The following is a 14467-nucleotide window of genomic DNA, read 5'->3' as shown; positions in this document are numbered from 1 at the left end:
TCGAACCTCATAACTAAATCCAAGAATTCTTTCTGTCAGTTAGATCCCCTCCCAACAGTTCAGCTCAAATCCCGCTTGCCATCTCTCCTTCCATTCATTTCAGCCATTATTCACTCCTCGTTATCCACAAGAATCGTCCCTGTCCCCCTCAAAACGGCGGCTGTCACACCAATTCTTAAAAAGCCTGGATCTGATCCCAATGACTTCAAAACCCTTCACCCCATTTCTCAGCTTCATTTTATTTTGAAAATCCTCGAAAAAATTGTTTACTCCCAGCTACACTCTCACCTCTCCCAGAATGATCTCCACAAACCATTCCAGTCTGATTTCCTCCCCCACCACAGTACAGTATCAGTTCTCTTCAGGCCCCGGGCCAAATCTGGCCCGCCACATCGTTTTATTCGGCCAGCGAAGGCAAATCAAAACTGTGAAAAAATTGCTGAAGTCCAAACCAAAATTTCCATTTGTCCCATGTTAACCACAATAACAGTCATCATTTTTGACCTCAGATTTGAAAAGTGGCTATTTCTCAATTTGTTATGTATGTAATATTTGAAGGGATTTAACATTCTAATGGCTTCCCCAAATTCCTAACGCCCCTTGAGAGGAAGCCGTAACTACAATGTGGCCCGCAGCAAAAAATGGCTGACACCTCTCACTTTACAGCATACTAAAATTCACAAACTGTATTTTTTTTCTTTCATATTTATTCTTAATAAAAAAAATATTGAGAGAGAGAGAGACCCGGACCTGCCAGTCGCATATCATACTGTCCAAGGCCAACGTCCAACTGTTAATTGCACCCTGTACCATTTTTAAGAAGTCATTATAACCATTGATTGAAGATCACCACTGTTGCTAAGTCATTCCTACTGCTCTAAGTCTTGTTTTGGAGTTGATGTCGATGCCGGAAGTGACATCACATTCGGTACGCCCCTGACCGCGAAAGTGACACAGAGTACATTTTGTGTACTTTTTTTCCGTCTGAAACCACCGTGTTGATCGCGAAATTAGAAGGAAAACTACATGAATAATGTGATGGTGAATCTTTGTGTGGCAGCTAATTACGGTAACACTCATAAAGAAGGTGTAAGTTGACACAAATTCCCAGCGGACAAACCAGCCACTTCCAACGGACCAGAGCAGCAGCGGAGGCGAAAGAGGAATCTAACCGGAGTTGGCGATTCTGCGCTTGGATAGCGGAAGTTTGATGCATGTTTACTCATTTAGTCACACTGCATGCTAACTGTGAGCTGGCCTGGTGAAAGAGAGCAATCGCCATATTAGTGGAGCAAAACGATCGGACAAACATCCACTTTCCACCATGTCATTTGTTACTCTGTAGCACTGTCTCTAACCCTTCTCCTTTTGTGTGTGTGTGCGTAAAACCCACTCCTGTCTTCTACCACGGATTTTAACCAATCACGGGCGGCTTTAACCGAAGGTCGGCTATTATAAGCGGCTCCACTGGTGGAAAGACGCTTTGATCCTCTCCTCTTTCATCTAGAACTGCTTCATGTCATCACAAAGAGGGTACAGCAAGTCATGAAGAATGAATGTCTGTCTGTGTCTTTGTGTTGTCATATTCAAAGTCAAAGTCAGCTTTATTGTCAAATATGCTAATATGCATGACATACAGCACAGATGAAATTACTGTCCTCTCGGACCCAGCATGCAAGGTATTTATAATTACTTAACAAACATAAACATGAAAACGCCAATTTGCCGGGAGAGGGGAGCCGCTGCGTGTTCACGCGCCGCCATCTTGGGGAGAAAAAAAATTGAAAAAATAACAAATATGACAACACAAAGACACAGAGTCATTTAGGACTTGCTGTCCCCTCTTTGTGATGACATGAAGCAGTTCTAGTTGAAAGAGGAGAGGATCAAAGCATCCATGTCAGCAGTGGATCAGGGACGTCATGGTGGAATTTGTACGTCTACTACAAGCTAAATGTTGAAAGCAAACACGAAGCTGTAGCATCCATTGACGAAAAGACATTGTCTCACATCTCCTGTCCCACATAAATCCGCTTCAATTCCAAGCCGCGACAGTTCCACATACGCATCGGCGCTCTGCGCTGACGCTGCTTTCTTCTTATCGCGGGCTCCTCAAGCCATGCATCCATCCAACAGCACTGAACTTTTCAATGAACAAAGCGGGGCTGTGAAGATGCTGCCCATTACAGGCGCAAAAAAGCACAATGGCCCCTTTGGTGTCCAGCGATGGCAGTCGAATGGCTCCGACATTCCTCCCATTCAAAAACAGTACTGGCATATTCATGCTGCCGAAAAGGCGCAACCATATTGTCATATTGTCTCTATGCTGTCATATTATTTGTTATTTAGTTGTTTTTTTTTGTTCTTTTGACTTCAAGACGGCGCCGCGAGAGTGGCTGCCTTTCCAGCAGCTCGTGTATTTTGTTTTTCTACTTTAATTCCTTTCATCACTTTGCTGCTGTGAAATGTAAATTTCTCCACTGTGAGACTAATAAAGGCAAATCCAATCCAAATCCTATCCAATATACTGGACGAAACGCAGCTTGTGCGCCATCTAGTGCATTTTCTGGACTGCTACATCGGAGTCCAGATCTCCTTCACGGTTTCATTGCTTGCAGACGGCTCGAATTGATACGGAAGGACTTCTTTAATCGATCACATACATTTTTGCTTTCCTCCCCAGAACTATTTGAATCATATTCATAACTGGATGAATAACAAGAAAGCATCTTCTCCGAATCTGAACTCTCTGAAGCCATTGTTTTGATTCTGGAGCAAGGCAGTTTGTGGGTGGGCCAATCCTAACGTGATGTCACGAACTGGGGGACTTTCTGAATCTCCCCAGTTTCGAGCTCATTAGTGGCAGTTTTGGGCAACTTTAAGTGTGTGTTGCTGTGTGGATGCTGCTGTGGGCTTCAAGATCATCTTCAAGTGTGAGAGTGGAAAACAGTGGGTCCTTTTTGAATATGCTGTAGTTCTATTTTCCGGCGGTTTTGCTGACCTCATTGCGTGTGAACAAATGAACTAAGCCTTTCTTTTGTTGCTTTATTCTTTGATTATTGAGCTGCTTGCTTGTGTCACGCGTTTTCCTGCTAGCACCTCATTGCCATAACACCACACTGAGTGTGTTGATGAAAATCGACCAAGCTTTCACAATATCATACACACACGAGAAAGGGGTGTCCACTCGACATGGACGTCATGTAAGTCAAGCGGGATGAGAAATGGTGCCCTGTGGAACTCCACTATTAGGGGGGTGACATTGTGGTGGCGCACCCGCGTACCAATGACCCAAGTACGCACGGCATCCCATGCATGCGCTCTGTTGGAAAATTGCTCTTCCCGTTAACAGCTAAGGAAGAGGAGGACGCGCGAACACACGCTCAGAAACTCAGGCGGACGCCGAACGAAGAATACAGCTAGGCAGGACGAATTGCTTGACCCCACGTCATGATTAAGTTGTTGTACATACTTCGTCTGTTGAGTAAACCTGTCCTATACGCAATTCTCTTCTTGCCATTCTTTCTTTGGGGTTTGACAATTAGCATAGGAGCAATTAAAGAGCACAAGCAACAACTGTTTCTTAACAACATGTGGAAGGGGGGCGGGGGGTAGACGTGTGCGGCGTGTTTAAAGACCACCTCGGACAGCGATTAAGTTAGTCTGAAACGACTTGCCGTAGGTCGTCACAGTGGCAATTCCGTCCTGAAAATAAGCTGCTGATGCACCTCACTGAAAGAACAAACAAACCGGAACCCCGAAAAATACCATCGCATTTTCTTTAGTTAACATTGAACGGATCAAAGTCTCGATGGAGTAAGTCTATTATTCCTTGATTGGACGGAAACATCATTCGCTCAAGGTTTTGGGCCTAGTTTAGCTTACTTAGCCTAGCATCTAGCAGCGAACAATTTTGTGTATAAATGAAGCGTGAGTATTAAGAGTTGTAATGAATCGTGAAATGTGCACAGGAGGACAGTCGATGACAAGGATGATTTGCTCTGCGTAAAAGAGGACGACGACGCTGGTTGCGAGATGTTTCGATTTGCTTCGACCGGAGCAGGTTTGCCCACGTCTCATTCTTGTATGATTGCTAAGGCCACCAACCGTTTTGAAAGTGATAGCTACTAATCAACGCGACGAGGAATCATTTTCAGACACGATTCTACAATAACACATTTGATCTGATGACGTTTGAATAATGTTGGAATTGTTGTTTTTTTATTATCAAAAATCTTATCTCGGTGGTTGCTGGTAAGGCACTGCGATGTTCACGATTCAAATATGACAAATATGAAAATAATATGTGATCCAGGCTCCCTGCGTATGTATTTTTTAACTTAATTCATTCACTGCCAGGCGTGCACAAATTTGTCCTCTCCAGTGAAATGGCAGGACCCAGATAATATTGAGTTTAGGACTACATAAACATTCAATACAGTGTTAGAAACCTTCGACTCTCTTATTTCATCAGGGAAAAGGGTTCATTTCTAGCTTATTTGGAGATGTCGGCTCTTAAAATCGGGGGTTTCGGTGTAAATGCCCGATTTTCCCCCAAAAGCCGAGAAAATTATAATAGAAAATAGATTTTGTGGGTATGTTTGGTTTGTAATCGCTGATATTAAGTTTCTATTTCTGACTGTTTGTTGAAAAGAATCAGGAACGAAACCAAAAATTCTGAAGATACTAAAAGGAGAGGAGTAGCAGTACCTTACTGTTGGATCAAAGATGAGTGGAGAATAATAAACATTGAATGTTTAAGAATGTGCATAGATATAATAGTCCTATCATTTACTTTGAAGGGGTTTATAAAAAAACTACAGAGTCCTTTGTCAACACAAAATTCCTACTTATTTCAAACGAATACATTTTCAGGCAAAAATTAGTGCATCCAAAAGATAGGCTGTGAAATGAAAAACAAAGTAATGTAGTTTATTCAATACATCATAAAAATGAAAATTGTAAAGAGCAATACATTGGGGAGACTAAACACATTCTCAAAAAAATAGTGTTAACATCGCAGGGGCCTCAATCTGCAGTACATATGCAACTAAAAGCTAGCAACCACTCATTTGACGACAATGAGGTCAGGACAGGCTCTGCGGCACACAGTTAGATCAGTCTCTCAAGCGGCAGAAAGAAGCAGCCACTGGATCTGGATGAAGAGGAAGGACCCTTGTTGGGCTCATAGAACAGCAACCTAAGACACAACATCCCCCCGTAGCCCCCCACCAGCTTCTCAACATCTGATTGGCCACCATCGATGAGGGTGTCTAGTGATGAAAGGCCAAAACACCCAATAATTCTTTGGCACACTACTGACGATGTGTCCCCAATTCATAACTTTCCGATCCCAGAGGCACAGCTCCCACACCACTCTCAACATCAAGGCTAATCTCATGTGAGGACCATCCATTGGCACAAACGGACAGAACAACATCAGGTCCAGTGTTTCAGGATTCTTAGTTATACTGATGAGGTGATACCAGAGAAAATGGGACAGACCCCATAATCAGGCAGAACAATAGAAGTAATCAGTGTAACCTCAGGGAATAGTCCTCTGCTCCCCCCAACCTGAGAGCAGGGACCTATCGTAGCAGAGGTCTGGCACCGCCAACTTTGGACAGTAGGGATATATAGGGCCAAAACTACCGGCAAATTTTAGTTAGCTGACAAAGCCTCTTGGATGAGAAGCGAAACGTCCAACACCTTCAAAGAAGTACAGATGACGGCTGAAGAAACCCTTTCATCAATACTACTACTACTACTACTACTACTACTACTACTACTACTACTACTACTACTACTACTATCATCATCATCCTACTACTACTCCCACTACTACTAGTAGTACTTGTAGTACTACTAGTATTACTAGTACTTTTTCTAATAATTAATACATTGTATTTGTCTTGATCAGGACCTTGTCTCCTGGTCTCAGCCTCTCCTGTGAAGGTAGCAAAGAGGACTGCAGCAGTACACATGTGGAATGTACTTCTCTTGTAACATTTCGCACAGCCATTTTGCTAATAGAGTACCTGAGAGCAGGGACCTATCATAGCAGAGTCCGGCACCGCCATGTCTGGACAGTAGGGATATCGGGTCCTCTACCAGAGGCCAGGAAGCTTGATATATATGCGCTTTTCTGGATATATATCTGTTGCATATATATATACCTTTACCTAGGCTATATATATATATATATATACATCCATATATGGCCTAAACTACCAGTAAGACTTTAGTTTGCTGACGAAGTTTCTTGGATAAGAAGCGAAACGTCCGACACCTTCAAAGAAGTACAGATGACGGCTGAAGAAACCTTTTCATCGATGGACCACTCCTGTACGACTGAGAGCTTACACAGACATATTGCTGCCAACTTTGGGAGAGACATCTCCCAAAGTTGACATTTAAATTAGCTGACTTAAAGAACCACCTCAGATTCAATCTTAGATGTAGACAGAGCCAGTTAATTCCTAAATGCTTGAAGCAAGCACCCTTGGAACCCGGATACTTAGCCGATAAAATGCGACAAAATTATACTAGGAAAATACTAAATTTGCGAATTAGGAGACTTAACATAGAGACAAAAATCAAACAGTCAGAAATAGAAACTTATTATCAACGATTACAAACTGAACTTACCCACAAAATCATTCAGGAAGTATGCAAATTTACCAAATCTGGACACATGAGGCACCACAGCAAAACCAAAGAGAGACAGAAGGGTAAATTTCAAAATTTACTTTTACAGAAACAATCACAGCTACTTGTAAACATGGGAAAAATTAGGTATGAGCAGTTTTCAAAGGAGAATTGGATCAAAAATTTGTCAGAGATCTTTCAAAGACAGAAAAGACGGTACTAACCAAAGGTTGACATTTCTCAGTAACTCCTAAAACAATACCTACACTAGACTACATCACAGCTACTGAATCGGCTATTAAAAATAACAAACTTTCCTATGCAGAGGCAGATGATCTGCGCATTGAAATATCAGCCCTTAGCAGTGTCAAACCACCTCCATCCAACATAACATTAGAAGAGAGAAAGGCGTTAACTACTCTACAAAAAGATAAAAATACTACTATTTTGCCAGCAGACAAGGGTAGGTCTACAGTGCTTCTCAGCACATCGGATTATGAAGACAAAATAAATAGGTTAATCAGTGATTCTTCCACTTATGAGCAACTAAAAAGGGACCCTTCCAATAGATACAAGAAAGAAATGATAAACTGTCTCCAAAAGTTAGAGAAAGGAAAACATATAGACAAACAAATGTATTTTAGAATATACCCGGGGGAGGCCACGCCATGTATCTATGGCCTGCCAAAAATACATAAAGAAGGGTTCCCCCTCAGACCCATTGTTTGTAGCATTGACTCCTCTACATACAATGGAGCTTAGCTCCGTTGGTTGGTAACACAGAATATCACGGATAGAATACCACAGGGTTTGTAGAGAGGATCAAAGACCTCATATTGGAACCTGAGGAAACATTGGCATTTTACGATGTGACTTCTCGCTTTACATCTGTCCCAACCCCAGCAGCAGTCTCAGTGGTGAGGACGAGACTGCTGGCGGACGTTTCTCTGCATGAAATAATCAAACTTAAACCGGACCACATCTGCCAATTATTGGAAATCTGCCTTAATACTATGTATTTTCAATTTAGGGAGAAATTTTACTAACAAATTTATGGTTGTGCTATGGGCTCACCAGTTTCACCCATAGTGGCTAATCTGTACATGGAAGAGATGGAGAAACAGGCCCTCGCATCCTTCCCGGGGACAAAACCTAGACACTGGTTTAGATATGTGGACGATACTTTTGTCATCATTAAAAAACAAGAAATTCAATCCTTCACAGATCCCCTCAACTCGGTAGACATCAACATTAAATTTACTCGTGAGGACATTAAAGAGAACCAACTAGCCTTTTTGGATTGTAAAGTAATTATAAAAGAGGACAGAGTGCTAAAAACAGAAGTCTTTAGGAAGGCTACACACACTGACCAATACTTACTTTTCGTTTCTAACCACCCTTTACAACACAAACTAGGAGTTATCAGAACCCTCCAGCATAGGGCTAAACTAATACAAGCGTTGAAGGTAGAGAAAAGGAGTCAAAACATGTCAAGAGAGCACTCACAAACTGTGGGTACCCTCAGTGGTCATTTAACAAATGTCAGAAAGAAAGAATAGGGAATGAAACCAAAAATTCTGAAGATACAAAAAGGAGAGGAGTAGCAGTACCTTATATTGCAGGAGTTTCTGAAAAACTACAAAAAGTCCTTTGGCAACACAAAATTCCTACTTATGTCAAACCGATAAACACTTTAAGCTTCTAGCCTTGCTCCCTTTCCACCTGGTCTCCTGGACACACAATATATATCTACCTTCCTTCTCTGCATCAAAGAGGGGTTGTGTGAATGCACATATGAAACTAGTGTGGTTCGGTACCTCCTTTTTGGAGGATACTGCAAGAAAGTCAGAGACTCCAGACTGAGATTGTTTGGACAAGTCCCGAGGAGAGTGACTATATTAGCAGAAGGATGCTGAGCCTTGAACTGCCAGGCAGTAGACCAGAAGGAAGACTTGAGAGGATGTTTTTGGATGTTGTCAAAGAGGACATGAAGGTAGCTGGTGTGAGAGAAGAGGATGCACAAAACCAGGTTAGTTGGTGGACACTGATTTGCTGTGGCAACCCCTGAAGGGAAAAGCCGAAAGGAAAAGAAGAAAAACAATTTAAAAATAATTCATGACCGGGGATGTTAAATAAAACAAATTCCAATTAAAAAAACTGCGCATGTGACGCAGTGAGTAATAATCTGGCTCCCCTAATAACCTTCATTGCAATTGTAAACCATGATTCCAATTGTGTTTGTTTTCTCGTGTCTTGCAGACATCAGCAAAGAAGCCTGTCCTGAGGGGCTGGATGCAGAGCCCCCTCACATTAAAGAAGAGGAAGAGAGCGTCGAAATATCCTGCTTTAAAGAGGAATATGTGGCGCAGGCCTGTCATATTAAAGGAGAGGAGGAGACAGAGTACCCTTGCTCAAAAGACTGGCACAACTCATCATCAAACCTTCACGACAATGAGGAGGAAGTGGATGATGAAGAGTCTGATGGTGATCAGACATGTCACACTGACAACAAACCATGGAAATGTTCTCAATGTGGGAAGATGTTTCCTTATAAAAGTCCTTTCAAAAGACACATGAGAACTCACACTGGTGAAAAACCATTCACCTGTTCAGACTGTGGCCAAAGATTCTCTCAGAGGGAACACTTAAAAGTACACTCAAGGACCCACACTGGTGAGAAACCTTTTGTCTGTTCAGTTTGTGGCCAACGATTCTCTCTGAAGCATCACTTAATATTACATTCAAGAACACACACTGGTGAGAAACCTTTTTCATGCTCAATTTGTGGCCAAAGATTCTCTGAGAAGGGACACTTGAAAAGCCACACAAGAATACACACTGGTGAGAAACCTTTTGCCTGCTCAGTTTGCAGCAAAAGATTCTCTGAGAAGGGACACTTAAAAAGCCACACAAGGACACACACTGGTGAGAAACCTTTTTCCTGCGTAGTTTGTGGCAAAAGATTCTCTCGAAAGCCTCACTTAGAAGTACACTCAAGAACCCACACTCGTGAAAAAGATGTTTCCTTTTTGAATTGTGTCCAAAGCTTCCCCCAGGAAGGAAACTTAAAAAGACAGACAAGAAAGCACACTGGTGAGAAACAATTTGCATGCCCTGACTGTGACCGGACTTTCATTTCTAAGGGAAACTTGGTGAATCACAAAATAACTCACACTGGAGAGAAGCCCTTTTTGTGCTCAGTTTGTGGCCAAAGGTTCTCTCAGATGGGAAACTTAAAAGTACATTTGAGAACCCACACTGGTGAGAAACCTTTTAGCTGCTCAGATTGTGGGCAAAGATTCTCTCAGAAGCAAAACTTAAAAACACACTCAAGAACCCACACTGGTGAGAAATCGTCTGGTTGTTCAGATTCTGGCCAAAGATTTGCTCAGAGAAACTTAAAAATACACACCAGAAAGCACACTGCTGAAAAACCTTATTGATGCCCTGATTGTGGCCGCGCATTCTTTTGCACGAGACATTTAGGAATACACAAAATAATCCATGATTGCAAGAAACCCTTTTCGTGCTCAGTTTGTGGCCAAAAATGTTTGGGGAACTCTCGGATGAAAATTTTCAAGTGTGTAAATTTAGAACTGTGCCAGCTTCTTTTAGATGAATCGCGCATGTGCATACTACGGGCTTTTCTGGAATCACGTTAGCATCATTTATATAATTTTCACATAATGGCATCTGCCGGAGAAAAAGCAACACAAACTGTGAAATCTAATAGGAAACTACAGTCGTTTCTAGAGGAATTCTCCCAAGCATCTCCAGGAGTTACACTTCAGTCAAGATAAAGAGAAAATGAGGCAAACCTATAGTGTGTGTCGGCAAGATTTTCCTATCAGGAGGAATGAGCGACAAACTTTATTTTATACACAGTGACGTATTTTACTTTGTGAGCAAATGGTGTTTATTAAGGATTCAGGTACAGTAAAGTCTCGTTATATCGATATCGGTTATATTGATAGTACTGCTTATTATGATACTATTTCCCGGCAAATTTCTAGTCTTTTATGTATAATTAGTTCCGGTTATTATGATAATCCGACGACTACGGTGCCCTTTTCATCTCCTGCCAGCCATTTTTGGTCTGCTTATATTGATACAAAAGCAGCTTCAGCTGAATCGATATTTGCTTTAGGATTTCAATACAGTACCACCATTAGCGAAATCTGTATCGGTAACACCGTTGGTCACGTTACCAACTTTCGTGTCTTGCACTGTGTGGCAGTGCTGCAATAGGATCTGAAACATACTGTAGTCTTCTTATGCAGTATACAGTTGTTCAACACCAATTTCAACCATGGGGAAACGTAAGAATTGTGACATCGGAACAAAGTACAAGGCAATAGTTAGTGGCTGTGGAGGAGAATCCTACAAGAAGCAAATCCTCCATTGCGAAAGAGTTCGTTCGACGTGCCGCAAAATACTTTATCAACATAAGTAATGTAAACGTTAGAGTTTTAGTTTTCCATACATCTATTTAATTGTGTTGTGTTAAGATATCTTTAACACTTGCAATAATCACTATTTTTCATACAGTATGTACATGCTGGCGTTCATGATTTCTCTCGTTTGTATAGAACAATGTCGAGTGCTACTCAGAGTTACTATTGCAAGAGTGCGTTATGAAAATAATGACGTTTTTATTTAATGCATACGTTTATTTTTCACTTCACTACATTCCAAAAGCATGCTAGATCCATGAACTCGAGGAGAAAATTACATGCCATATCAAAGATCCCCCATTTTTTTGCCACTTTTAATGCAGTTCGGCGCAGGATCGGATATATCAATAGTCCGGTTATATCGATATTTTTTCCGACTCCCGAGAATATCGATATAACGAGACTTTACTGTACTCCATAAAATGTGATCAAAATGATTCCTTCAACATATCCATTATATTTGAGCTGATCAGTACTGTATCTTATCTTTAGTATCATTAGATAGCTCCATTTTGTGGATCTCACTTATCAAAAATAATTTCAAGTGGTCAAAGATGTGATTTCATGTGGTAAATATTATTATTATTACACTGGGCTATATGTCTCCTTTCAGAGGTGGGAGACTAGTCATTGTGCATTTTATATTTTTTAACACACTTTTTTGTTTTTTGAACTTGGAAGAGTATAACCTCTTATATCTTTTTAGTACAGAAAGTGTTTCATGTGAACTTAAAGGACAACCGACACCACCTGACAAGTTGCGTCCATAATAAAAAATCACTTCAAATGACTTCTACGGAGCGCATTTTACAAAGATTCCACAGCATATCGCTATATTTTACGTTTTAAGACTCAAGCTGAATATTCATGAAGTCTTGTTTTCGAGATGATGACGATGCCCTAAGTGATGTCACGGAGGGAACGCCCCTGAACGAGAAAGCGACACACAATGCATTTTGGGTACTTTTTTTCATCTGAAAACACCCTGTTGATCGCAAAATTAGAAGGAAAACTACATAAATAAGGTGATGGTGAATTGTTGTGTGTCACAGCCGATTGCGGTAACACGCATAAAGAAGGTGTAAGTTTACACAAATTCCGAGCGGAAAAATCAGCCCATTTCCAACGGCGCTTGTGCGCCATCTTCTGCATTTTCTGGGCGCCTCATTGGAGTCCAGACGGCTCTAATTGATACGGAAGGACTTCTTTAATCGGTTGCAAACATTTATGCTTTCATTCATGCTTCAGAACTATTTGAATCATATTCATAACTGGATGAGTAACAGGAAGCATCTTCTCCGAATCTGAACTCCCTGAAGCCATTGTTTTGATTCTGCAGCAAGGCAGTTTGTGAAGGAGTTTCCTGATGAGACATCACGAACGGGGGGCGGGACTTTGGGACACTTTAAGTCATTTTCATTGGTGTTTTGCATTTCACTGAAAATATCAGAAGGTGTGTTTTGGGTATTTTAGATGCTATAAAACGTTTTTCTGATGTCAGTTAGGAAACGAAAAAATGGTGTCAGTTGTCCTTGAATGTACATATGAAAATTCAGCATGTTTATGATTTATTTATGTGAACAGTATTGAATGTTAATGTCGATATCTTTCAAATTTGAGTTTGTTGATATTTTTGTCAACCCATAGCAATGTCGGTTAGATGTGCATATTGAAATTACTAACAATGTCTTACAATTCATTGTACTTTACAAACAAGATTGATTATTAAATGTTTGGTTGATTGTAAAATATTTGTTCTCTTTTCTTAAAATACAGTAAAGTCTCGTTATATCGATATCGGATATATCGATAGTCCCGGTTATATCGATACTATTTCTATGCACGCACGGAGAAAATTACATGCAAACAGGGTCGGATATATCGATAGTCCCGGTTATATCGATATTTTTTCGGACTCCCTTGAATATCGATATAACGAGACTTTACTGTAGTAGCAAACCTATTTTCATGATTGACAACTTGAAATATTGGTGTTTTTTGCCTTATTTTAAGTAGCTTTGCCCCCCCTGACCACCTGAGCAGGACTTTGTCCTGGACTGACCGGGGCCTCCGGCCCCTGAACCCCGCCATGTTAGAGTGATACGTCGGGTTACAAACGCTTTAGCTAACGAGCTTTCACTTTACGAACATTAAATTCACGAGATTATAATCTTGGCAGCGGCAGCCACATGCACCAGCGTTCACTCAACCCGAAAGTAACTCAAACAGATAGAAAGCTAGCTTGCTAGCTAATAGATAACTAATAGATGGCTAGTCAGCTAGGTAGCGAATGGGATTGCAAATAGATAAGCAAACAGATAGCTAGCTAGGTACCCAAATAGATAGCTAGCAAGCTAATAATAATAATACATTTCATTTCTAAGCGCCTTTCAAAAGTCTCAAGGTCACTTTACAGTCACACGATGAGTTTTCTGTGGGTGAGCAGCAGCAGCCACGCCCACCAGTGTTCACTCAACCCGAAAGCTAGCTTGCTAGCTAATTGATAGCTAATAGCTATCGACAGCAAATACATAGCAGATAAACAGCCAGGTGAACTGAAAACAAAATTATTATCTCCACAAACAGCAGATGGCAAAAGTGAAAATTGAAAGGCTTTTAACTCATTCATTGCCAGAGGTGTGCAAAAATGTTTCCACTCTAGTGCCAGGGTTTTTGTCATTTTTACTCATATTCCAACACCCACAGAATATTGAGTTTTAGAATTACATACATATTCAATACAGCGTTAGAAACCTTAGACTCTCTTCTTTCATTAGAGAAAAGAGTTAATTCCTAAGTGACATGGGTCTGGAGTTATCTGAGCTTGAAATGGGGGTTGCTACAAAAGGCAAGCTGGTCCATCGTGGAAAGGGAAAAAAACATTGCCAGAGGGCTAATCAGCGCTTTATCGGCATCCTCCGCTGGCAAGAACAAACAAAATTTTGGAAAATTCGCGAATGAGTTAACTCATTCACTGCCATTCGCGAAAATATGACGTAGAGCGCGCGTAATTCCCAGATTTGTTCGGGTTTTGTTTTTTCATGCTTGAGTGCCAATAAAGCGCTGGCCATGGCCTTTGGTAATGTTTTTTCCCCTTCTACAAGGGTGCACATTTTCCTTTTTGTTAGGGCTTTGTTACAACTTCAGCTGTTGTTAAAGCGCTATATAAACCAATATGTCTGTTTTGCATTGTATTTTCTACAGCCCGCCCGTCTGAAGATGAAATAACTCCAGACCCAAATCATTTAGGGATTAAGGCTTTTCTGACGAAAGATGAGTCAAAGGTTTTTTTCTTTTCCACAAGGGGCAGCATTTCAAAGTCAAAGTCAGCTTTATTGTCAAATATGCTAATATGTATGACATAC

The 14467-nt window shown here is 41.0% G+C and overlaps 1 protein-coding gene across 1 annotated transcript; it reads left to right on the top strand.

The window, feature by feature from the left end:
- The first annotated feature begins 3657 nt into the window (after positions 1–3657).
- LOC148881870 (uncharacterized) lies at positions 3658–13056 on the top strand. The gene is made up of 3 exons (XM_088989159.1): positions 3658–3816; positions 3972–4063; positions 8908–13056. The coding sequence occupies exons 1-3, from the start codon at positions 3812–3814 to the stop codon at positions 10089–10091; spliced, it is 1281 nt and encodes a 426-aa protein (XP_088845285.1). The 5' UTR covers positions 3658–3811; the 3' UTR covers positions 10092–13056.
- The last annotated feature ends 1411 nt before the right edge of the window (positions 13057–14467 follow it).

Source organism: Hippocampus bargibanti, linkage group LG22, assembly GCF_051943395.1.
Source record: "Hippocampus bargibanti isolate YZ-2025 linkage group LG22, ASM5194339v1, whole genome shotgun sequence".
NCBI classification, from domain to species: Eukaryota; Metazoa; Chordata; class Actinopteri; order Syngnathiformes; family Syngnathidae; genus Hippocampus; species Hippocampus bargibanti.
This window is presented reverse-complemented; position numbering and strand designations above follow the sequence as displayed.

What these genes read in the sequence shown, in the direction of transcription:
- LOC148881870 (XM_088989159.1), top strand. An exon ending in ATTTGCTTCGACCGGAGCAG is followed by an intron (nt 4,064 to 8,907) that starts GTTTGCCCACGT and finishes CGTGTCTTGCAG; the next exon opens with ACATCAGCAAAGAAGCCTGT.